Source organism: Gymnoscopelus braueri (genome assembly GCF_963280865.1).
Source record: "Gymnoscopelus braueri genome assembly, chromosome: 8".
Taxonomy (NCBI): Eukaryota; Metazoa; Chordata; class Actinopteri; order Myctophiformes; family Myctophidae; genus Gymnoscopelus; species Gymnoscopelus braueri.
In genome coordinates, this window is record NC_137609.1 from 26,445,675 (window position 1) to 26,470,621 (window position 24,947).

At 40.4% G+C, this 24,947-nt stretch overlaps 1 protein-coding gene across 1 annotated transcript; it reads right to left on the reverse strand.

Annotated features, from left to right (window-relative positions):
• Nucleotides 1–18,623: 18,623 nt before the first annotated feature.
• On the reverse strand, nucleotides 18,624–24,192 carry rtn2b (reticulon 2b). Its single transcript, XM_080435341.1, has 7 exons — nucleotides 24,058–24,192; nucleotides 21,964–22,177; nucleotides 21,459–21,597; nucleotides 21,112–21,181; nucleotides 20,315–20,361; nucleotides 20,150–20,208; nucleotides 18,624–19,829 (listed from the first exon to the last, which is right to left on the reverse strand). Exons 1-7 carry the CDS (start codon nucleotides 24,068–24,070, stop codon nucleotides 19,724–19,726), a joined length of 648 nt encoding a protein of 215 aa, XP_080291467.1. The 5' UTR covers nucleotides 24,071–24,192; the 3' UTR covers nucleotides 18,624–19,723.
• Nucleotides 24,193–24,947: the final 755 nt, after the last annotated feature.

Consider the following 24,947-nt stretch of genomic DNA (forward strand, 5'->3'; position numbering starts at 1 on the left):
TATTATTTGGCGGGGGCTTTTCTCTCCCTTGCACACACCCACACACTAGAACATATTTTTCATCTGTTCAAGATGCCTGGTTGATACTTGATTATTATATATTTTTTTATATTTTGTTCTTTGTGTGGCCAGAGTGGACTGCCAAACTACATGGACCCAAGACAATGCCCTAATTGCGTGTTGAAGGGTAAAAATAGCAGGTTTGTGTGTTTGATGCTGGAACTAATGCTCAACACACATGCACTACTGTCTGCTTTAGTTCAGGTTAATGAAGGATTGGCAGTTTACTTTCAATTCTTGGTATACTTCAGTTCATTTATATAACTGAAGTCTCATAATTGTTTTTTTGTAGCTTTTTTTTTACATGAATATACCGTCTTTTGCTATGTATGTGTGTGTGTGTGTGTGTGTGTTGCTAAAACTTGCACTGATTTGCTTGAGAAATCTTGTGCTACCCTCTAATTATAGTCTACAGCCACCTGTGTAAAGCTTAAAATACACCAAGCCGGTGGTCGGGGAAAACAGCGGGGTAAAGAGAATTGGAAGTAGTCTGCTTGTTGTGTTGGCATATTTTAGACTGAAGTCCGGCCTCACAGATGTCGGGAGCTCGGCTCAAAAATGAAATCGAGACACAGCTGTCGCCTGTAGTCAGTCAAGTTTGAATTAGTTAGCATACAGTTTAAATAGGGGATGTGTGGTGGCGGCATTCTCCATGCAGATAATTTTCAAACCAGTTGTGTAAATGAGGAGGCGACCATCGGTGTCGCGAGAGTGTTTGGTCTGAAGGGATCACTGCTGAGTCTGCTGACCCTTGACAATGTGAATCCCCCGCTGTTGTCGGCTGATGATCTGTTTGGTCTATTTTGGCCTTAAAGGACCATACCACTGGCATGTTTAGCCCATTGACTACAACTCATGGTATGCTTTATATTACCCTTAATTTCAGTACGGTTAGAAATGAATTTGCAGGACTTGAAACGTGCGTGAGGTAGTAATCTTAATATCATGAACCTTATGTGGCCTTTATTGTTTGTCAACATTACATAGTGTTGCATATTTAATGGTGATGAAACTGCGCATTTATTTGAAAAGTCTTCCCAAAAATAGTCCCTGGAGAAAAGATTGTTTGACGAATGAAATTTAGACACCCATGAGTTCAGTGACACTTATCAGCTGGAGAAGCAGATACATTTTAATGTATGTTTCATCGTCTGAAAGTTTGGGGGAGGGGGAACTGGTGTTCTTTTTAAAATTGTTGTAAAAAAAAAAGTATACTGTGATTTGTGCATAGGCTACACATGCAACATAACCAGTATGGTCCTTTTTTAATACATAGGTAGGCGGTTGGTGGTGCCACAAATGATGGTGCCAAATGCATCATGTTAAAGAAAATTGTGTGTGTGTGTGTGTGTGTGTGTTGGGGGGGGGGGGGTTGCCAACACTACAAGCTGCAATGATGTGGCACTTTGTCAATTTGCCACTGGTCAATTTGATCGCCGATGTCGTGGAAATGTCTTGGAAAATGATGCCCTAGAAAGTACGAGAAACCTTGAGAGAGTGATTCAGTGTCCTCAGCTCCTATAGGCTGTCGTCCCCAGGAGAGCGGGATGGGAAGAAGAAAAGATAAGACGAGCTGAAATGAGTGGAGAGTGGGAGGGGAATAGCCAGGAGGTCTGCCTCAGCCTGTATGCTGCTCCACTCAAATGTAACTGCAGACGTCATTTGTCACATTCGGGCCTTAATTTACAAACTTACTGGGAAAACACATGTTAGTCTCTTACGTCTTTCTAGCTTAAACACTTGAACCCTAGCATCCCTATTCTGGGCATGTCATGATAGGCCAACATTGCCGATCTACAAGCTCGCAACACAGCACGTTGTGAGAGATTTGATGTAGAGGGGTAAAAAAATTGGGCCAAGGATAGAGCCCTGGGGGACTCCGGTCAATGAAGTACTGTATATAGGGTTTAAGTGGGTAAGAACTTGTATTTTTTGTTTTGTTTCATGCTTTGCAGAAGATTAATTCATTTACATAGCACCCTTGTGGTCCACTAGATAATATGCACTTGCTGCTGTCTAGCAACAGATTATTGTATTTGTAAATTCTAGAGCATCTGTTTAGCTAGGCCTTCGGTAATAGTTGCAACTTAGGTTATTAGTCGAAGGGGGAAAATAATAATTTGTGACAGTGAATCCATTATTTCCTACCACAGATACTGTAGATGGTTGCCTTTTATTTAACCCTCATACAGTAAATGCAGTGAGGGAAAGCTCCTTTTTTTTATTGCACAAATTGGATGTATTTGAAAATCAGAACCATAGTAGGCCTATATGGTATCTGATTTATCACATTGTAATTGCACTTGCAAATAAAATGATAGATAGTGTCTGCAACCACATTTAATTTGTAGCCCTCTGTGGTTGGGTAGCCACAGAAGAAAATACATTTTTTATTTCACGTAAACACATTTAAAACTTGTAGATTGCATGGAGAAGAAAACTCAACAGTATTTCTTTTTTTCACATGCGCAAGTGTTTTGTGAGTAGGTGCCAACCATAATGGTATGGCACAATCAGATACAGTATTTTAAAATGCCAAAATATGTTTATATTGTATGTATTATGACAATAGTGTATCAGACATGGTATTATTGGCTAATGAATGACAACTGAAACCTAATGTCTCACCTTTTCAGACAGGTCCTTCTAGCCTGAAGTAGAGATAAAAGATTCCTTAGAACAATTAGATATCCCAGTAACTGTTATCAAAGTGGAATTAGAGTTATGTTCTTAGCCACTCTTTGCTATCAATTGTTTTCTTTTTGTGAGTGAATAGAGCACTAGTATTTTTTAATTATTTGTATTTTGACGAGTAACCTTCAAGCAGACATTGCCATCCAATACTTAAATGTATGTGGTGTCATCTGTGAAGCACTGTTGAGTACAGTAGAATTCATTAATCCAAGAGAGGTATTTTAGGAGGACATATTCAGTGATAATAGAATACAGTCAGAATAGACATTCTTATCATGTTCTTGATTTTGATTAACAATGAAATTCAGAATTTGCCAATATTATTTTGCTTCGTGGCGTATGTTTGTCATTATCCCTGTTGGCGTTATCTCTGTGCGTGTTAGTTGCAAAGTCTTGGAACGGATTCATGAAATTCTTCTGCTTGGGGTTCAGAAACATGAACACTGGTGCCTTAGAAACCCAAACATTTTAATTTTGGTTAATTTGTATATCTTTTTTTAGGGTATGTAATGATGGGGACATGTTTTGGTTGGCTTCCAAGAAATGTTTGTCTTGTCTCTTTGCCTTTGATTTTTCACTACATTTGGTCTCTGAGTTCCCTCAAGACATTTAACTCATCTATGCCATATCCATTTCTGTGTTCTTGACTGGTCGTTATGACGGCAACATTATTTGAACAGATGAACAAGAACAAATGCATGCAGTTAGAGTGAACTAAAATAATATAAACGATGGTAAATGCTGTACTTACTGTAGCCACATTTGGTGATCAAACCTTGTCTGCATAACAGACTGCGTAAGAGTGACGGGTTAAACAGTCTCGCATTAAAGCACTTTCTCCTTGTGTTTTGTATAAAGAATTAGTTTAAAAGAGTAAAAAATAAATATCACAGCTGTATCAGTAATGACAATGGCACATTATTTTGTAAAGAGTTTTGAGATACTTTTGTTCAATAAAGCACCTTAGCACCTGTGAGTTCTGTTCCGCTGAATGTTTCCCAGCTCACTGTGCTTCTAGAAATTACGTCATCTGCAGTTCCCTAAAGCCTACTCGATGCTTCAGCAACAAAGTGTTGAGACAAAAATAACCTTTCAGCTGAAAAAGAGTGTTGCGTCGACACCTAATCCAGTTGAAAATATTATTTGTGTCAAGAGACGCACTTGTCATCAAGGCATCAATCAGCCCCCCCCCCCCATTCCCCCGGGGAGGGGGATGTATCTACTCCTTTGAATCAGTTGTGCTATACAAAATCGTTGCTGTCGGGTGGAATCCTCGTTTGTCCAAAACTGTTAAAAAAATAACCTGTGTTCCAGTGGATCTGATGTAGTAATTATTTAGTCACAAGCTCTTGTTAATGCTTTTCATTGGTTCAATATTTATTTTTCAAAAAACAGACTGTGGGACGCGTTGTAGATCGGATATCTTTGCTACTTTTGTGTGACACTGTAGTATGACGAAGTAGGGCATTAATTATGTTGAAATATGAAGTGGAAATATGGAGATGCAAGGTTTCTGCCTGACTGCAACGATATGTTTCCTCATTTGTCGGACTTGGATTGTATGCTTCACTTATTTATCTCCCGAGTGCTCCTCTCCTCTCAGCAGCATTTTCTTTTTTGAGTCGGGAGAGATGAAGAACCTCCCCTACTCTCTTTTTTTCTCCCCCTCCCTCCCTCCCTGCTGTTGTCCTGTCCTGATTTTGTTTCGTGACAGCCAGGACAGGATTCCCCCTTGCTCTCCACTGAACAGCTCGTCTCCTTTGTGAACCCCCAGCTCCCCCCAACCCACCCCAATGCCTTTCTCCCTGTGTCTACCAGCTGGTAAAATTAAACGCTGAGTGTTTATGTCTGGGCCCAAACGTCCCCGCTCTCCAGCCCATTGACTCTGTCCCCATGGCAACAAGCTCATCAGGGGCTGGTGACAGAGGCTGTCTTCTTGTAAGGCTTTGCTGGTTCTACCTGGCTGCAAAAGACAGAAAGTGGAGACAGGCTAGTGGAGCCGAGCACAGGGCCTGGTTAAATGATAGAATCGACTGTTTGGATTTGGACGTGTCCCTTTTGTATCCGCTGCTCTACAGAGCGCTCTGCCGAGCTGGGAAACAAAAGAGACAAAAATGTCAAGTTGACCTTGGCATTGTTTAGCACTGGAGTCCTTCAAGTAATCAAGAAATGTGTTTGCAATCAGTTTACTTCCATCACACTGTCGTTTCTTCAATAGATCTTATTGTGGCCACAGCAGTTCTTGCTGTGACCTTGAAATGGAGCATGCTCAGTCTAGAGCCGCACGCCAGCTTGTTCTGACGAGTAAGGGCAAAGCAGCTCTCTGCTAGCGATGACTTTAATCAGTAAAACCTTGATTTCTTTTGAGCCTCCATTCAGAAGTCAATCCGTTTGACTTCCTTCAACACTACAGTTTCAAAGGACACTTTTACACTACAAGCACACAACAGAAAGACACTATTACGCAGGCAGCAAAGAAGGATACAATCTGGTTGTGTGAGAAATGGAATTGTGATTTTAACTATCAAGCAGCAGTGGCTTTAAGTTGCCACCCTCAGAAAACAACCACCAGGATTAGGCTTCAAATAAAGAGAAAGAATGGGGGGCGGCGACATTTTGGACTACCTACCCTATGCAAACAAATGTGCCTGGTTCATACTGATCCCCACCATTATATCACTATCTGTTCCTTGAGGTTCTCTCTCGTTAACCTCCTTCAAAATGCCTGCTCTGTGACAATCTACAATCTACAAACTCATAATGCATCGCAACACATTTTGAGCTTGTTGATTGTCTATTTTCTGCGAAGAGATTTGGTGTTGAGGGGAAGATTTAGCGGACCTACAGTAGTATAGAGCCCTGGGTGACCCCGGTCAAAAATATAGAAGGTTTAAGTAGATGGCTGCATTTCTACAGCTAAAACCTAGTTTTCCCCATGTGTCTATTTCTTCATGGCTGTGTATTTGTTCAGGTAAAAAAAGTAGGGCAGCGTGAGTAACAGATTTCTTTTTGTCATTCAGCCTGACTCATCCCAAAAGTTTGTTGTCATGGTTATCAAAGAGGGGATGTCTTCAAAGGCTATGTGACTGCATCCTCTGCTTAGTTTAGGCTCTCCCTGCCTACTGATGTTTTTCCACTGCCTTGCTGCAAAGTGTGATCTCCCACCAAACTATAACGGCTAAATTCAATACAAGCTAATATGGGTATGAAGGGCATGGGAGTAAAGAAATGTAGGTCCCAGAGTGGGTCTCAGGGGCTCGACTCTAAAGTCCCAGCTTGTTCTGCATCATAATTAAGATGTTATTTAGGATTCTCCTCTCAGCACATTATTGATTTTTTCCCTCGTTCCACCTCAACAGCTAAAGCAACTCAAATTGACCGTCACACCAACACCCCCAACCTTATGTCCTCTGCTTCTTTCAATGCCCCACAATCACAGTCTTACACACTACCTGCCCAAAGGATTATACATCAACCACAGTTGATGCAATGGCTCCTGATTAGCCAAAGCCTGTTTTTTTTGGGGGGGTCAGATTAATACATGTTAATCATGATTAATCCTAATCTCCTCTCGGGGCAGCGACACAGGGGATAAAAAAACAAGCATATGGTCTGACAAAGTCAACTTAACAGCGACATAATGGTACACTGAGCTCCTCATACAGAGGACAGAGGGAGGTGGGATGCTGGGAGATGGAGGCGTAATGTGAGCAATGCTCAGTGGAGAGTTTGACGAAGCTAAACCCGAGCACCAGTGAAGGAAGCGTAAACCCCCTCTCCCCCATCCCCCCCTTGCAACGTAGAGCTGCCAGGCACAGCCATCAACCTGCCATGGGCAATACACATCAGTTGCGGCTCAACACTCGCACACCGCCATGAAACGCTAAAACAAACATGGGGAAGAAATTCCCCGTCATTCTGTTCTGTCTGTATTACCGGCCTGCTCGCAACAGCTTGCGTACAGGTCAGCATTTGTTGTTTGTCATGTTGTTTGGTCTTTGCTGTTGTGTGACATTCAAATACGTTGCTCCTCTTTGTTCCACCCTAGACCAGTCTCAACAGGAGAGGTCAAACTCCATCGCTGTGGTAGGAGCTGTGATGGGTGCGGTCTTCGCTCTGTTCCTCATTGCGGTCTTCACCATCGTCATCCTCACTGCCCGGAAGGCCCCTCCCCCCGTCTTTACTGACAAAGTGTGAGTCCCACAAATAATTCATGCTGCAGAAAATGATCAGTTTATTAATTAATGGCATATTGCATCATGACGTTAACTGGATGGATTCTGATGGATGCTTCTGTTGGGAATGCGTGGCACGGTCCATTGTCCAGGAAGGTTATGGTACAAGGTTGAGAGGTGGCAGGTAATTGCTGTCTTGGCAGGAAGCCCTTATCCTATTTTGCTGTGTTTGTTTCCATGCTAGACCTGCACTCATGTTAATGTTGGTGTCAGGGGCCAGGGCAAAGAACTTCTAGATTAAATTATTTACCTGGGAACTAGGTCGTGCGTGCGTAAGTGCGTCACAAGCAAGGTGGAGTTTTTAATTCATTTGACTTTCCCTATTAATGTTATGTGTTCAAGTCTTGAGTGCACTGACATCATTTTGTATGTGTGCTGTTTTATTTCTTAATTCTAAAGCTCTAATTCCTTTTGAGATGCACACGTGGCTGGTACAGCTGTACCTCGCAGTTCCATGTGAAATATGAGAAACTGCTGGCCAAATCAGGGTCCCGTAAAAAATATCAGTGTGCATTGGGTTTGGCAAAGGACAACATTTAGCAGGAGTTCTAAAAATGTTGACATTTAAAATTAATGAGCTTGCAATTCTAAGATATCCTCAAATTGGTGGTAAGAATACGGTTCTAACAATGGTCTATTTTTGGGACTGAGGATATATCCTCACTTATCCAGAGGCATGCATCTAGTGGTTTGCAATTAATCCCAACTCAAATTCCTCGTAATTTCAGCTTAATACTCCATCGCGCTACAGTGCCGCCTGCCAAAAAGAACTGATCTACAACCACAATGCATTATTTTTGTCAAGCAACACTGTCGTACCATGGAGTATAAATTAGGCTTTAAATGCGACCCTGAATGGATGTCCCTGTGGGACGAACGGGATGCAACCTGGCCTCATCTCTGTCACCACACAGATATGAAAGCCCATTTTATAATGGATGTGGGGCAGCGTGCAATCGTGAATACATGAGCTGTAAAGCCACAATCCCATCGAGCGAGAAAGTAACAGAACCACGATGAGGATGTCTGACTGACTATAAGGCTTTCTAGGCAATGAATGTCCAATGTTGGAAATCAATAGCTACTGTATGATGATGACATCACTTTATGAATGGCTCAGGTCAATATCTAGGTCTCAGCCCATTTAAACTAATGAGATAGTGAACTATGACCTCAACCTTACTTCACTTAAATGGAGGTCCCTCTGAAGAATTTTAACCGCAGCGTCCATTACTCATCCAATGTATTGTTACTTTATGTAATTTACTGTAGTATGCAGGTCTATTAACCCCACTCCCACATGAATATGGCTATTTAATGAAAATACTAAAGAAAAGACAATTGGATTAAACTTAGAAATGTAACCGAACACATTTAAGTACACATTGGTCAATTACTATATGTATTGTCACCATTCTAATTATCATCCTGTTTCTAAATGATGTGGCTGGTATGTCATTGTACACACAATAACATTTTTCACTGACTAAAATCTCCTTTCACTCCCGTCTCTCTGCAGGATTGATCTCCCCCCAACTCACAAGCCCCCTCCTCCCTATACAGAGAGACCTCCTGCCATTCCTATTGGAGTCCATGCCTCCCAAGTGGCATGGCTGTGTCAGGTAATCATCTCCAGCACACTGACACACCAGGATGTTCATAGCTGCTAGAGAGAGATCATTGCCAGCTTTTAGAGATCAAATTTACCCATTTATAACCACACCAGAAAGAGTCTTTCACCCTCCAAAATGAAGTGAACTGTGTGTTTAAGAAACCCCACCACTTCCCTCATTTTACATCTAATTATTTGACATATTCTTACACAATCAATTAATTGCCTAAATATATGATATGCAATACAAACATTATAAAACATTGCTTTGTTTGATATGATGCATAAACTGTGTTAAAGCATTCTTCTGATACAAACACAAATAAAAGGAATATATCCACAGTAAGATAATGTCTTACCCTAATCACTATCATCCGGTACATCAATGCCTCATTATTCACCCTCCTTTCTGATAATTCTTTGTCCTGCCTTCAAATCTGTGTTTGTAGACATAAAGTGGTTGCGGCATTCAGTCTATTATTTTGCATTGTATACCTGTACCACAAAAAATATATACAGTATTCACCTGTTTAAAGCATAGTCTCCTGAACTACATGTAACCCAACTGGCCTAGGATCAACTCCTGCCACATCATTCCTCCTGTGCTTTCCTACACTGTTTAAAGGCAAATGGGGAATGGACTGCCCACTCTCTTTTAAAATAGCAACAGTATATATAAATAGCGACTGCAATGACATCATCTTGATGTGATGTGCATTGCAGACCCGCAGGGCAGAGCGCAGGTATGAGAGAGCTGAGCGAGCACCTACCACACGGCCTGTGCAGCAAGGAGTCCAAAGCCCCACCCACCATCAGATGTCCGGCCCCGAGTGGGTGTGTCATCAGAGCGGAGAGGACCGTGTTTACATCAATCACCGGGAGGACTACGTGTGACAAGACGCACCCTGACCACACAATCAAGCAAGGACCCTGTCAGTCATTCATTCTGACTGATATCAAGCTCATGAAATCCACTTGACTCACAGCCCAGCTTCCTGGAAATGAACCAGCCGGTGGCATTGTAAATCACACTGATAGTTATCACCAGTTTGATGTCTTTTTTGCTCATCAAATTGTCTTTATTGATATTTGTTTCTATATATGAAGTGCCATGTATTTCCTCAGCATTTACTGGTGTATCTCCAGAAGTGCATTCAGAACATCTGCCTCCTACCAACTCATGCATTCCAGAATGAGTAAGTATTGACATAAAATGTCTATATTTCATCTGTCGTCGGCCAAACATAGCTGATTGTCAATTGAAAAATGATTTTCAGTTGAAAATCAATGTTTTTTCATTTGAAAATCATTATTTCCGTCTAGCACACAGTATGTAGCCTATAAATTAGCCATATAGCTCAAAGCTAGTACACACGCACACACGCACACACACGCACACACGCACGCACGCACGCACGCACACACACACACACACCACCTAAGCTTAGTCCAACCTCTTGTTCACACAAGGCTGCCACATCCCATACACCTGCACCAAGTCACCAACGTAAAAAATAAATACAAGAAAAACAGTCCACATAAGGGAATGATCCAAACATTTATTTTCATTATTATGCTAATCTAACATTATTGCAGTATTCTTTTTTTTTTTGTGTTAGAATTACAGAATTCTATAGCTGCTAGCATATTGGCACATTTCAGAATGTATGTTGATCCCTAACCTCCTAGACCAGAGACAATAACACTGTCAGATTATTAAACTTAAACGGTATGTATAGGAATATAAAAGCTTATGTAGCCTACTTACATGTATTGATGTGTAATTTGACGGACTTGCTCTGAAAAGATTCCATGGTGATTCATGAATTCTGAATGGGAGCAAAAAGTCACAATCCCTATTCAAATGTGATTGTTATCTCCGCCAGGAGATCATGCGTTCGGCCCTGTGTGTGTGTGTGTGTGTGTGTGTGTGTGGCCCATCATTTCTTGTGCATGCTGACAGCAGGCTAAGGACCTAATTTCTCAAATATTTTTCAAATCAATCAAGACAACTGTAATTTATTCATTTATTTATACTTTAAGAGCAACCGTCCCTCCAGGCTATGGGATAAGCGTCCTGCTAGGCTAGTCAATTTCGATCTCCGGCTTATGGGATGTACCAGAACTAGACCATCACAAACACCAGGTACAAACCAACGTCATAGTAACACAGATATAAACGTGATAACATACCCCTAACAACAAGTTACCTCCGTATTAGTAAGGGAATGTCAAGTATTGTGTGAGAAGCCAGGCAGGAAGGGCTATCTCTGTAGCTGCACTAGCGACTCCTACAGGGTTGGTCAGGGCGCCTGTTCAGCAGGGATAAGAACTAGGTTGGATAGCGTGTTCCTCCATATGCGTTATGCCCTCCAGGTGAAACTCCTCACTGTCGGGTGAAAAGAAGCAGCTAGCCCCCATCCGCTGGCGACTTCATGCGTTTTCAACCCTCCCAAATGACCAACTGTAGGGCTTAGCAGTGACACGCACACGAGTGTGGGGATAATTTAGGGGGTAAAAAAGACTCGACAGAGTCTCCAACAGACTGGAGTTAAAACAAAATTAGGTAAATGTTTGTTGTAAGTTGTTAAGGTCATATTGAATATTGTACTTTTTACGGTCACTGTATTTTCAAGGTTATTGAACAAAGGGATTAAGTGTTAAAACTATGCAACTTGCATACAGCGGCACTGATATTAAGTCTAGCCTAGGTTCTCAGGGGAGCATATTGCCAGGGTCCTAAGTTCACATGGGCCCATGTTCTCAGGGTCTCAAGTTCCAAGTTCCTACTGCATGTTCCCCAGTAAGGATGTTAATAAGTAACTGTTAACCGACATTTTTACACGACTTGGTTGAATGCTTGATTCTGATTAGTCAACCACTGACTCAGCTGTGTTTTATTTCTGAATAATGACCGCTGAGCTCAGACCTCTGTCTAATCAAAGGCTCAGAGCACCTGGCTGTGCTGCTTCATTTTATGCCGTATCCAACAACATGGCAAACGCACAATGTAATTTACAGCTAAACATTGCTCTCAATGTTTTTGAAAACATTTGAAGCGAGAGATAGACAATGCAGTAACCAAAAATGTATTCTATTTGATCAACATTTCCTGTTTTCCGAGACGACCGTGTTAAGCTGGACGGACTGCCGCAACTGGCATAAATGTTACTTTTGGGTCAATTTATTTAATTTATTAAGTAGGCGTGTAATAAGCGGGATAATTGACGGCGAGCCGGTCATTGTTTAGAAATAAACCCCTTCAGGGTGATTGAATCCCTCTGCTCCGAGTCGGGATTTAATCACCCTCGGGGTTTATTTCCCAACAAAGACCAGCTCGCTGTCAATTATAACTTGCATATTAATTTTGACCTCTTAATATCAGTTTCGCTTTTGCGTAAGTTTTGTTTGTGTTTTTGTGGGGGATAAAGTGAAGGCTGGAGGTAGCCACCACGTTATGAAGCTGCAAACTGCTTTGATTGCGGCCTATACATGCAACACTGGGAAATATGAGAACATTGCACACTTGACAGGCTGTGATGACCGCAACTGAACTGCCATAGGATTTTCAAACTATGATCTGAATCATTAGTGTGGTTGCCCGAATAGGGCAACCAGACTTTATTCTTCCTAGATAAACTTTATTTTGGCACGCTACTCCTCCGGGTCCTCCCACAGTTTTTTTCCCCCCAATTTCGTGCTATATGTCAAAATGACCGGCTTCAACGGGAATCGTGCACTTGTACTTTGCTAAGAGATTGGTTACATAGTTTAATTGATATTGATTTATTAGTGCATTAAATGTCCCCATCCACTTTAATGGGAAAATGAGAGAACTGTATTTCAAGTATGGGCTAGAGTTACAAGACTTAGAGGGGAGGTTCATAATTTAGTCTGAAATTATAAAAAAAATAATTACATCAGTCGGCCTCATGGTGGCGCTATAAAAGCCCCCTTTACGTTTTGGCCTATAACTCTTGAACCGTAGGTCGTAAAATAAAAATCTTCTTTTTTATTAGATTCCTTGGGTCAAGACGCAACTCCCCATATAGGCCACGCCCATTTGCGTCAGGATAGATTTTCCGCCATTTTGAATTTTCTTCACTTTTAGCTCCTCCTCCCACATATTTTGTTCACAAAAATCGGTACACATGATCTCTGGGCCCATGCGATAAACATATCCAAACGGCATTTTGATAGTCCTTACCGTTCTTACATCCGTAAATGGCTTCCAAAGTTAGTTTACCAAAAATGCCAGAAATCACGAACGAAACGTCCGGTCAATCCCAAATTTGAATCACATGTCGAGGGTGGTTTACTCAACGAAAAGTATTTCCACTTTGACCCATAGGGGGCGCCACAAATGCACAAAACGTAACCGTTTGATGCAAAAACATGATTTTTGGGGGGATCAATCCTCTCAAAATGAAATAAAAGCGATATCAGGAGTGACGTGACAATATGATTGGCCCGTTACATTTGTGGAAGGGGCCTATTTATTTAGTGGGAGGGGCCTATTTCCTCAAATCAAAACGGCACGTATCACGAAGGCAGGATCCGATCGGCACCTGATTCGAATGGCACGTCGCGCGGCCTCCGACGGTATTCCTCCCGGCGTATACCTCGAGTCCCGGCGGCCGCGACCGGCGTCGGCGCAACCACACTTTGCAATTTCCCAGAATTGCGACGCGTCTAGTTATATTTTAGCTTTGCATCAATAAAAAATAATGCAGTTTAATAACTGAGGCAATTACGTACTACGCACAATGGCACACAGCATGCCAGATGTAGTAGATTGTGGCAGCAAACCTGTCCAGCATGTATATTGTATTATTGTAATCACTGACCATCAAAACATAGGGGTAGACATACATCACCTATTCTGTGATATCATGTTTGGTTCAGGAGATACAAAATCATTCAGTCATAGCAGAAAGTAAAATGGCCGCCACAAGATGTTTATACAATGGCTGTATTTCTGAAAATGTTCAGGGTCTTTCTGTGTGGAGTTTGCATGTTCTTCCTGTGTCTCCCGGGGTAGGTACCCTCACAAAAACATGCAGTAATCCTGGTCTCTATACTGCCTCCCCCTGGTCTCCTGGCGGAGATTTGAGCTCTTCTGAGTGCACATTTCTAGTTTTATCGTACTTTTGTAAAAAAATATATTATCTGGCATTTACTGTGAACATATGGAGAGATTTGCCAGTTCATTTCAAGTGCCATATTGATATGTTTTATTAACAAAAAAAATGTTCTGTCATGCATATTGTTGCCAAAATTTGCACTAGTCTTTATGATACTGTAGCTTTGTTATGTTGTAGCCTTACTGTATTGAGAAACTCAAGGTCACTGTGTCAAAACATTGTTAATCATTGGGGAAATGTTAAGCTACAATGAAATGTACTTATCTTTCTTCTACCTTTTCAATAAACTATCAACATCTCCAGTACATTGCTTTAAACTTGACTAATAAGCTAACAAAGCTAAGTAGATGGGTTTTATATTGTATTATTCATCACAGACATAATTAGCTAAAAATATTAGGGTAACACTTCCTATGAAGCCCATGTCTATAATGCATTATAATCAGCTTATAACAGTATAATTATAGTTATAAGAACTCTGTGTACTTGTTATACATGATGACAATATATTTATTTAATTTAATTATAACACATGATAAAGCATTTTATAATTGCTTATAAGGGCAAATGCATTGTAATCTGCTTATAATATAACACTACATAGTTATATGCACTCATAAGTAGTCATTTATAACTACAAAGCCTTTTATAATGACTTTAAAAGACGCATAATACATTATAATTTATAATGCTTTATAATGTGTGCTTCTTATAAAGCAGTATGAGTATTTGAGTGCATAGAACTATAATTGTGTAGCGTTATAAGCAGATTATAATGCATTCTACATGTGTTTATAATGTTATGTATTATAGATATGGGCTTCATAGTAAGTGTTACTTATCCTATAACAGAATATGTGAGGCTATACTGATAAATGAGATTGAAGATGAAACGATTCAAAGGGGTTTATTTGTCACACACTCATACAGTGTAGTACAAGTAGTAAAACTATGGTGTGACATGCTCTGCAGACTATGCTAACAATAAGAATAACAAAATATAATATTGGAAATAAAATATAATACAGGTTTAGAAAAGACAAGTAAGGTAAAACCTTTAGTAGTAATACCGCAATGGAAGAAAGACTATGTTTTGCACCCTGTCCGTCCGTCCGTGTGTGTGGTTCCGTCTGTGGACAGCTAATCTCCGGCCGACTTATGTAAAACTATTATTTTGATATTACTCCTTCAGATTTTATCCAAATTTCACGCAAATCTGTACACATGATCTCTACAGTCATGTGATATTCCATCCTGATTGGTTAAGATTGACATCTAAAGTTTGCAGGAGTGGCCCGTTTTGAACAAAATGCCGCAAATCATGAAGGCATTTTGCTCGCACATTCGCTCTACATTTAGGAATAAATGCCACCCTTTTAACATTTCCCTATTATAGCGCCACCAGGAGGCGGAAAATCATATTACTTCATATTACTCCTACAAATTGTGTCCAAACATCACACAAATCGGTACACATTATCTTTATAGTCAAGTGATCAAGACGGCTCTGTCCGATTTTTCATATTCCATCCTGATTGGCACATTCCCAACATTGCTGGCCCACAATAACCTACCTGACCTGGCGAAGACCTGTGCTCTAGTTTTCTAGACTTCTGGATCTACATGTACATTAAAAGGATTGGAGGCCCTACCAACAAATTCACATACACATTTCCAAAATGTTACATTGTGTGGTAATGCTAATGTTGTTTTATGTCAATACATTGCAAAATTGGTAATTGATTAATTCTGAAACAGTGAAATAATACAGTAGTAATGCAGGCAAACGCGAATGTAAGTCTTTAATTCTCAAAATAGAGACTGCCCTGTAAAATCAAATGGTGAGAGTGACTGATGATGTTCAGAACCTCTGTAAGAACAAACAGGCCCTTCAAGAGATGGCAAGGACTTCAAGAGTCCTTAGGCATGGATGCCTTCATCAATAAGACTGTAGGCCTTGTTGTACTCTTTTCTTTTTTTTAAAGAAGTTTGTCAGTTGATAAAAACATTCTGTCTACCATTAATCAGCTTTGTCTGATATGCTGTTCACCTAGAAATTTCTCAAACGCACAATGATTCGCTGTTTTGGAAAGCAAAAACAAAGGTAATTTTCATCTTCAGAATGCAAAAACAAAAACGCATTCTATATGTAGGATAGCCATGCTGCTGCCTTTTTTTTTTTCTTTTTCTTCTCTTCTCAAAGTATTAATAAATCAAAACTGACAACTGGGCAGGCAACCCCAGCATACAACACAATGTCCAGGAAAATGTGTATTTAGATCAATTAATTAGCCTAACTATAAGCAAGCAAGATTCACTGCTTCCCTCCTGGATCTTTCAGCTTTGGTGAGCGTTGTGACTTTCCAAGAGCTCCATCTAGTGTTCATACCAGGCTAATGCAACCCGAACAGGCAGTACAGGTGCTATGCAGTATCAGAGGGAACAAAACCATGCAAAGAAAATGCCCCCCTCACAGAGCCACCCTTATTATTGTGAGCTTGTAGATTGGCTATTTTCCCTATAGTTTGGGTCCCATGTCTAATTTCTCTTTTGGGAAAGTTTGGGAACCACTGCTCTATATGTATACATGTGTGATCTGTGATTACAGTATGTGTGTGTATACAGAATGCATTCAACCAGAGGCACTGTATTTTTGGGTGCCTTTGAATCATTGCGAGTCAAGAGATGAGTCTTGCTGAGATGTCTTTATATTATTATTTTTAATTGGGGAGCAGTAAAATTAATTAACATGTTAATAAATAACTAGAAAAATACTAAACAAAGTTAAAGTGACAACATTACATAAACATTTTAATGATTTAAGAACAAAATGTGTAATTTAATGATTACATTTACAATTTAGAAGTCATGAGCTTACATGAATTAACACATGGGTATCAGAGTGAATTTGTACTTGTACTGATGTTCTCATGTCTTACTAAATAAAGTACATCAATCAGAGTTGTTTGATGCACCATTATTCGCTTCCAGAGAACCTTTGAACAGTTACTGTCGAATAAATGATACAGAGTATTTTGAGAGCCACCCTTATTGTATAGGCAGCCAGGTAGGGATCAATCAAGCATTCAGGCCTGTATCGTTCTCTAGTGTAGCCTACGTCACACGTGCACTCACCACTTGAGGACAAAATGACTCGTATGAACATGTCACTTTCTTCCACATCAGATTTTTTGCATCACTGAACTCGAATGTGCATTCATCTTTGCGAGGAAGGGTTTCTGCACTGTAACCCCTCTATAACCATAGCATCCCTCCCTATGTATAGTTGTCGACAGACTGTCCACGTCCGCATTGACATTCTCAGTCACCTTTTCGAGAGAAGAATAGCTTTTCTGCTTTTCCATAAGTATTGCATAAATGCACGAGCATTGCGGCCATCGAATGAATGTGTGTTTTGGACCACAATTCTGTCTCTCCCATACATACATACTGCATGTAGATGGAAATGCAGATGTCACTTTTGTCACTTCATGTCACAGTTTCTATTGAAACTCTAGTCAGTTGAGCAATCTTTGTGACTGAAGCTCTAGCCCAGTAGTTCTCGTGCCAAGGACCCCCAAATTGAAATGAATTTGGCTGCAGAGTTATATTAAAACAATCCCAATTATTGAAAAGTTTCCAAACATTTTTGGTGTTTTTCAAAATGTTTCAAAAAATAGCAGATGTAGCTACAAAGCTACAGAGCTTGTAGATCTGCTATTTTTGAATAGCCAACGTATGAATGGATAAATGAAGCATCGCATTAGTTCCTGCAGGACACGGAAGTCGCATACGCTCAGCAGGACACGGAAGTCTCATACGCTCAGCTGTAATCAGCTGTCGGTCTGCTGATTGCTTTCAATCAGCCATGCTTTCCTACACACCAATCACACCTCATTCCCTCAACAAGGCAGTCTGTTTAAATAGGCTTCCTCCTACACTGGATCTCTGCTTTTCAATTGATGCCACACGTTCCTGCTGCTGCTGCTGGCAAAACTTGCCTCCACCACCCCAGCCTCCACCTTATCAGAGTCTTGCATTAATCAAGCGTTTAAACTGAATGTTTAACTGAAATTCATGTGTGCATGGCTCTTTAGTCAACTGGAATGTAAGGTTTGCATGGCTCTAATCTGAATGCAATGTTCTATGGCTTTAATGTTAAAATGCATTCAAATTTGCACTACTCAAGTTATTCTGATTACTTATCTTGCTATGGGCACGCTCTCGTATACCTGTGGGGGGTTTGTATAGCGTTCCTTGATTTTGCTTAGCATGGTGCTTAGCAAAATGTATGGAACGTCTCAAAGAGTGGCGCCATTAACGATTTCTTTATATAACATGACAAAAAACATAAATAAATGTTTCTGTCTTTAAATGATCTTTGCAATGTTACAAAGATGAAAGAAGCATGATTAGACATCCACAAGATAAGGCAAGATAAAGAGTCAACCACTTAACCCTGGCAGTGTTATTGATGTGCTATATCACTGTTTTTTTCCAAACAGTGGGTCGGTACCGGACCTATTTTTGTGGGTCGCGACTGTATCCCTTTTTAAATATCCCTTTTCATCAATTAAAAAAACTATTCCAATAAGTATTTCATAAATGAAATCAGAAAATCAAATAATTTCCATAACGTAGAAGTAGTGAAAATAAGCGAAACGAGGCCTTGTGAGCTTGTAGATCGGCTATTTTCACTATAGTTTGGGTCCCGGGAAAATGTCTAATTTCTCTTTTGGGAAAGTTTGGGAACTACTTATCTATACGTATATGTGTGATCTGTGATTATGTGTATATACAGAATGCATTCAACCAGAGGCACTGTATTTTTCGGGTGCCTTTGAATCATTGGGAGTCAAGAGATAAGTCTTGCCGAGATGTCTTTAGAATATTTGTTTTAATTGGGGAGCAGTAGAGTACATAAAATTAATTAACAGGTTAATAAATAACTATAGAAAAATACTAAACAGAGTTAAAAGTGACATTACAGAAAAAATAAAATGATTTAAGAACAAAATGTGTAATTTAATGATTACATTTACAATTTAGAAGTCATGAGCTCACATGTGTTAACACATGTGGATATCAGAGTAGTTTGATGCACCATTATTCGCTTCCAGAGAACCTTTGAACAGTAACTGTCGAATAAATGATACATTTTTTATGTAACACACACAGTTGATTGGTCAATCAGCTGACACCTGAAACAGCATTTGTCAGAGAGTGTATTATCAACACGTGTATGTGGCATGTTGTAGTTTGTAACCAGAACTTCCGAAAGACTCATTTGGTAGCCCTCTCTTCAGGGTTTAATTCATATTTTTCAAAGTTTACATAAATAAAAAATAAGAAACAAATTGCACAACTTAATTTGAGCAACAAACCAAAGTGATTAACATTAAGACAAGGAGTATTAGGTAGCCTACTAAAAAGGTTTTAGTTAGCTGAAGAACCAAAAGCCATGTTAAGATTAATATTGTCATTAGCTAAAATATATAGAGAAACTTTGATAAATGATGGAATTAGATAAGACACTTCTGGTTCACCCTCCACCACCTTAATCCATCCCTGCAGTCCACGTGCTTTGCATATCAAAATGCAGTTATGATCAATTATGACACTGTTCCTTATGGCGCTTATTGCCATGTGACTGGTCTGAGCAATGGCTGTACTTGATGCAGGTCCATTGATCAGCATTGACGTCTCAGGCCACCATTTAAGAAACCAGATCACAGTGTGTTATTGATGAATATGTTGTATCTTTTCTCTTTTGTACCATACAAAGTAGACAGTATGTCAGAAAAACACTCTAGATTAATCACATCTTGCTTTCATAAACAAATTATGGTGTTAAAATGGGATGACTCCTCCAACAATCCTAGTGAACATGTCTCAACCTTCTCCCAATCCTGTTCCTGTGGGCCTTTTATGTGTGAGTCGGTGCTCGTTCACATACTGTACAGTACACACCACTCTTATTACTTTGACTTTGCTTTCTGTTTTGGGGCAGCTGAAATGGCTGGTACCGGGGTTGGTTCGGAGTCAGTGGCAGCTGGTTTGACCATACTTAACAAACTATCAAACCTGCAAGAAAAAAGGGACAACATGTTACATCAAACCTTATACACAAGCGTAAGAAAATATTGTGTGGCTCACATACTGTGTGTACACCGTCAAATATTCAATGTTAATTCCACTATGAGAGTGTAAAATGGACTCTTACAGTTGAGTCCATTTTAACACACTTAAATTAGCACCGAGCATTTTACTGTGTAGCTACTTACTGTGATTATTCTGACCTGAATTTTCAAGTGCAGCTTACTTATTGTCCCTACAGATCCTAGTGCTAAAAATATTCACAAGGTCAATCTGAATCATTTCACAAGATCTGCGCTGTAACTTACATATCTGTGATTTTCTTTACGACGGCCTTTAACGCTCTAACCAATCTTCTTATCCGTACCTGTGACCATAATAACAGTGTTAAATACATTGTTAAGCAAAAAATAATATAAGTCAAGTATGTGCAGGATTGTATTTGAACATAAAATCAACATAATTCATCTCACCTGCTGCTTTTTGTACAATATAGGCATGGAGAAAGCAGAAATCACACCTGCAAAACCAAGATAAAGGTAAAATAACCATTGCAGTCACATTGGTATTCATCAGCACATCTTAATTATAAAGAAATATGTGGAAACTAGACGTTCAGGCTGCATAGCAGCCCTCAATGTGGCATCACCGATCCGCCCAATATGCCCAAATATGGAGATCTCTGTATCTGTCAGTCCTTGTCCCTTTTATGCCCATATATGGAGATTATTGATATCATCAGTATATGGCCATGCCCCATTTTGTGCCCATATATAGAGCTGACTGATTTGTTTGCGCCTGATTCCATGATGACACACTCCATATTTGGATGTAGCTGCAGAATATGGTTATGGCTGAGTCATAGTGACATGAGCTGACAATGTGGTCCACCGGCCCGCCGGTACTCCATTAAAGGAGTAGTTCACCCAAAACATTACTTATTTTCATTCAATTACACACTCCATGAAGCCTTGAATTCATGGAGATTTTTTAGTTTTTGTCGCATTCCTGAGCCAATAATTTGATGACCAGCGGATCCTACTGAGTCTCCTATTGACCGATGACCCGTCATCAAATTATTGGCTCAGGAATGCTACAAGACAAGACAGAAAAATCTCCATGAATTCAAGGCTTCATGGGGTGCGTAATTGATAGAAAATAAGTCCTCTTTTGGGTGAACTACTCCTTTAAACCAATTTTAATATAAGAAGATGAGTATGCTCTGAGGTGTTACTGTGTATTGATTGGTTGTGGTGTGTCAGCAGCTCACCAATTATCACCAGTGTCAGTCCGTTGGTTTCAGTCCCCACATAGGTCAGCAAATACAGGAGTCCAGCAAACTGACAAGCAGAGAAGGACACATTTTTAGATCTCAGCAAATCCCATTGAAACTATCTGGGTGGATAGCACTCTGGGAAGAGGGAAATACTATTATGTTCCTTTTTGTATTTTGAATGAACTGCCCCTTTTAAGTTGTATGATTCACAGACAACTCTTCCACTATCTTTGAATGCTAACAGATAGTCTGTAACTACGCCTCCTGAAAGCTGCAAAGGTGTTCGGCTGCAACTTTTTAACATAGTGTGAGCCAACAGTCTGGACAGACAACTCACAGACCTTGATAGAGTCAATCATGCTGCCGATGAAGAGCAGGTTTTTGAGCTCTGTGAACGCAAAGGCAATCAGAAGCACTATCTCCTCTACCAGCTTCACCGTCTGTCCGTCTGTCAGAGTTTTGTCTTCATCCAGGTAGGATCTGAGGACACACACACAGACAAATGTTTGCACTTATTTTAAGAGGTATATTTTCACCAATACACTGGACTTAAGTGAAATGGGGCAGCATTGGCTCAGCAGGTAGAGTGGCAGTTTGGTAAGCAGAAGGTTCCCTGTGTGATCCCTGGCCCGTGCTGTCATCGAACCCCTATCTGCTCCCAGTGAACAGCTTGGTGCCTTGCATGGTGGGGGGGGGGGGGTGTGTGTGTGTGTGTGTGTGTGTGTTTGTGTGTGTCACATAAAGCGCTTTGAATAAAGGTGCTATAGAAATGCAGACCATTTACCGTACAGTATGGCTATTTCATCGTGGAGGCAGCTTTTGTACTCTGCACTCCAGTGTACTCACTGGAAGGGATGCACACATTCAGGGTTCCAGTGCAGCACTTCAAGGAGTTTATAGTAGAGACGAAGTTGGAAGGTTATACAAATGATGCCCAGGCAGAGGTAAGAGACCACAGTGACAGCGCTGAGCTGAAACAGGCAGGCCAGGCCCACCACCAGGCCAGTGAACAGCACTCCAGTCTTTTTGACATTCCGCCAATAAACAAGATCCACAAGAGCTAAGAAAGACAGAGTGAGAAATTGATGTGTTAGAAACAATGTGGTCTCTTGGTTGGCTGTCTGTATAGATAGAGTGAGAATGTGACAAGCTTTTGACCCTTTTCAATGAAATTTGTTTTTTTCAGGAGAATAATTGTAAAATAAACTACAATGGGAAAATTGCAGGTACAGAGAGATTAGAAGTAGAATTGCTCTGCCAAAGTTATGGATCCCCTTAACCCCCCCTCACAGAGGTAAACAGAGATGCATGTCCACAGATATGCCAGTTTAAATCAACACTTAACATACAGTAGACCACAACTACACAATTGCAACTTACTCCACTTTGCAACTGTGTGCATTTTATTATTATTTATTTCAAGAAAGGTGTTCCAGCAGTCTCTTAAATGAGATCAGTATCATGCATAAGGTAACTCACACTCACTCACACGATGTACGGGAAATCTGCACCGTCAGATTTACATCTTAAAGTTTCAAATGAGTACCCTAGCTGCACTTTCAATCTGGTGGTAATTACCTGATTAAAACCTGACACACACACACACACACACACACACACACACACACACACACACACACACACACACACACACACACAGGCAATTTTATCAGGGGGGCCCCCCCCCCCCCTGATTGGCCAGCCCAACTGGTCTATTGATTAATATATTTTTCTTCTTCTATTAATTATTTGATTCATCTATTGATTTATTCTTGTACAGATTTGTTAGCATAGAAGTGGCATTGATGTAATTAGATTGTGTCTATTTAAAGCCTGCCAGGTATATACTTATATAATACTAATAATAAGCTGTTAATAAGGTGACATCAGGCACAGAGTTCTCTCTCTTTGATCTCCCACACAGCTTGACCAACTCTGCAGGAGTACACTGTACACATATAAGCTGTGACACAGTCACTTACATGGAAAAACATAGTTTGTTTAGCCTACTTGGCCTGTCTGCTAGTTAATAGTCTTATTGGCTTAAGTTCTTTGCGGATAGTTACAGATTTTTTGCCATAGATATTTGATTCATATTAACTTTTATTTTGTGTTATTTCACACACAAACTCAAGCATGTTCTCCTCTGTAATACCTGAATGCTCAACCCAGTTACCCTCTGGTACAAAGGATTCTTTGACCAGTAGATCATTTCCATTGTGTACCAACCATTTAGCTAAATGATGGTATCAACCCATACCATTATAAAGAGGTTGCATGTAGAGTTTTCTTTTCTTCTTTTTTTTTCTCCTCTTGGCAAAATCTTACCCCGTTTATTTCCTAAACCTATACCCAAACCTTAATCTAATTCTCACCTTAATGCTGAAATCCACCCTTTCCCTAATTAGGTCTAGAGAAGATGGCCCTTAAACAGCCTTCTCTATAATGTCTGATTGTAGTGTGGGGGTATATTTAGATCATAAGCTTGCCAAAGCACAGATTACAAACACACATGTAAATAAACACAAACCTAAACATTCATCTTCTTTTTATTTAACCCTTAGCCAACCTGCAATGCTCAGTGACTAGATCAAGTTGGATCAAATATCAACAGAGACATCAGTCTCTTCAGCCAAATTGAAACACAGAGTGAAAGGTTATACGTACAGTAGCCTACATGCACTCTCCGCAACACATGTCGTCAGTGACTCAACGATCATAATCAAATCCTCTATTTACTAACCAAAAGACCAAAGAACATTAGCCAGGCTCTACATTTGACTGGTCACTCTATTCAGAAAACAACTGCCTTTATGAGGAAAAATTATCAAATCAAATACATGGTTCATCTTCCACCCTTCACCGCTTCTAGCCAGCTGGGATACGTCAGTGTCTGTTGTGATCCATTCAACCCAAAGCTGTCACGGTTCATACTCTTACCTTTGATGGCCATTTCAGTAGTGATCCTGCTACTCTTCTCTCTCTTCTAGTTCCTCGTCGTGCCGCTGCTGGAGGCCCCACCAAGCTTTTTTTTAGCCACCAGTGCACAGTCAGCAATATAAGGCCTGGCTGGCCTAATTTTATCCTGTATTGGATACCCCCTGTTTGAATTCACACACATGCAAATACACACCCACAGGGAGAGAGAGGTAGAGAGAGGGAGAGAGGGTGGGGGGGTCGGGGGGAATTTGAGACATCAGCATGTGCTCAACTGAAGACAGTCCCTTAGTTTGGCGAGACTTACAGTATGTTTACTTAGCCAGTACTGGCCAAGTGTACTTACTGTAATGTCCTCAGAAAGCCTTGTTCACCAAGCTGGATTCAGTCCTGATGGATTTAATTGCAATTTGCAATATAAACATTTAACGAACACTCTTATCCCGAGTGCAACTTCAAGTTTATTTGTGTAAAACGGGGTGAAATTATTTTCTGTATACAAGCTATACCCAAAAACTGCAGGTACATAAGAATAGTGTATGTCCTGATGAAGGTCTGAACAGGCCGAAACTTTGACGAGCAATAAAATACCAAGCGGAGCTTTTTGCAACTTTACCAGTGTGCAGACTCTATTATTTTTTTTGTTTTACATAAGAATAGTGCCTCCTGTTGTCGTTAGAGGTAGATGGTCTGGGAGGATGTTGTGGGTGATAACCTCCGTTTTCTTTGCATTTAGCCCAAGACCAACCATGGCACACTCCATTCTCTGATTAAGAGCTCCTGTGCCTACTCCACATAGGCAGATGTCATCCGCATAGTTCAGGTCCGGTAGGGCTACAGCAGGGAGTCTTCTAGACCACTGTTTCCCAAACAGTGGACAAATCTTTATGGGT

Coding starts and splice junctions, on each gene's coding strand:
- rtn2b (XM_080435341.1), bottom strand. Junction 20,362..21,111: donor ACTGACACTGGTGATAATTG/GTGAGCTGCTGA, acceptor TTGGTTTTGCAG/GTGTGATTTCTGCTTTCTCC. Junction 19,830..20,149: donor GTAAAGAAAATCACAGATAT/GTAAGTTACAGC, acceptor TTTTTCTTGCAG/GTTTGATAGTTTGTTAAGTA.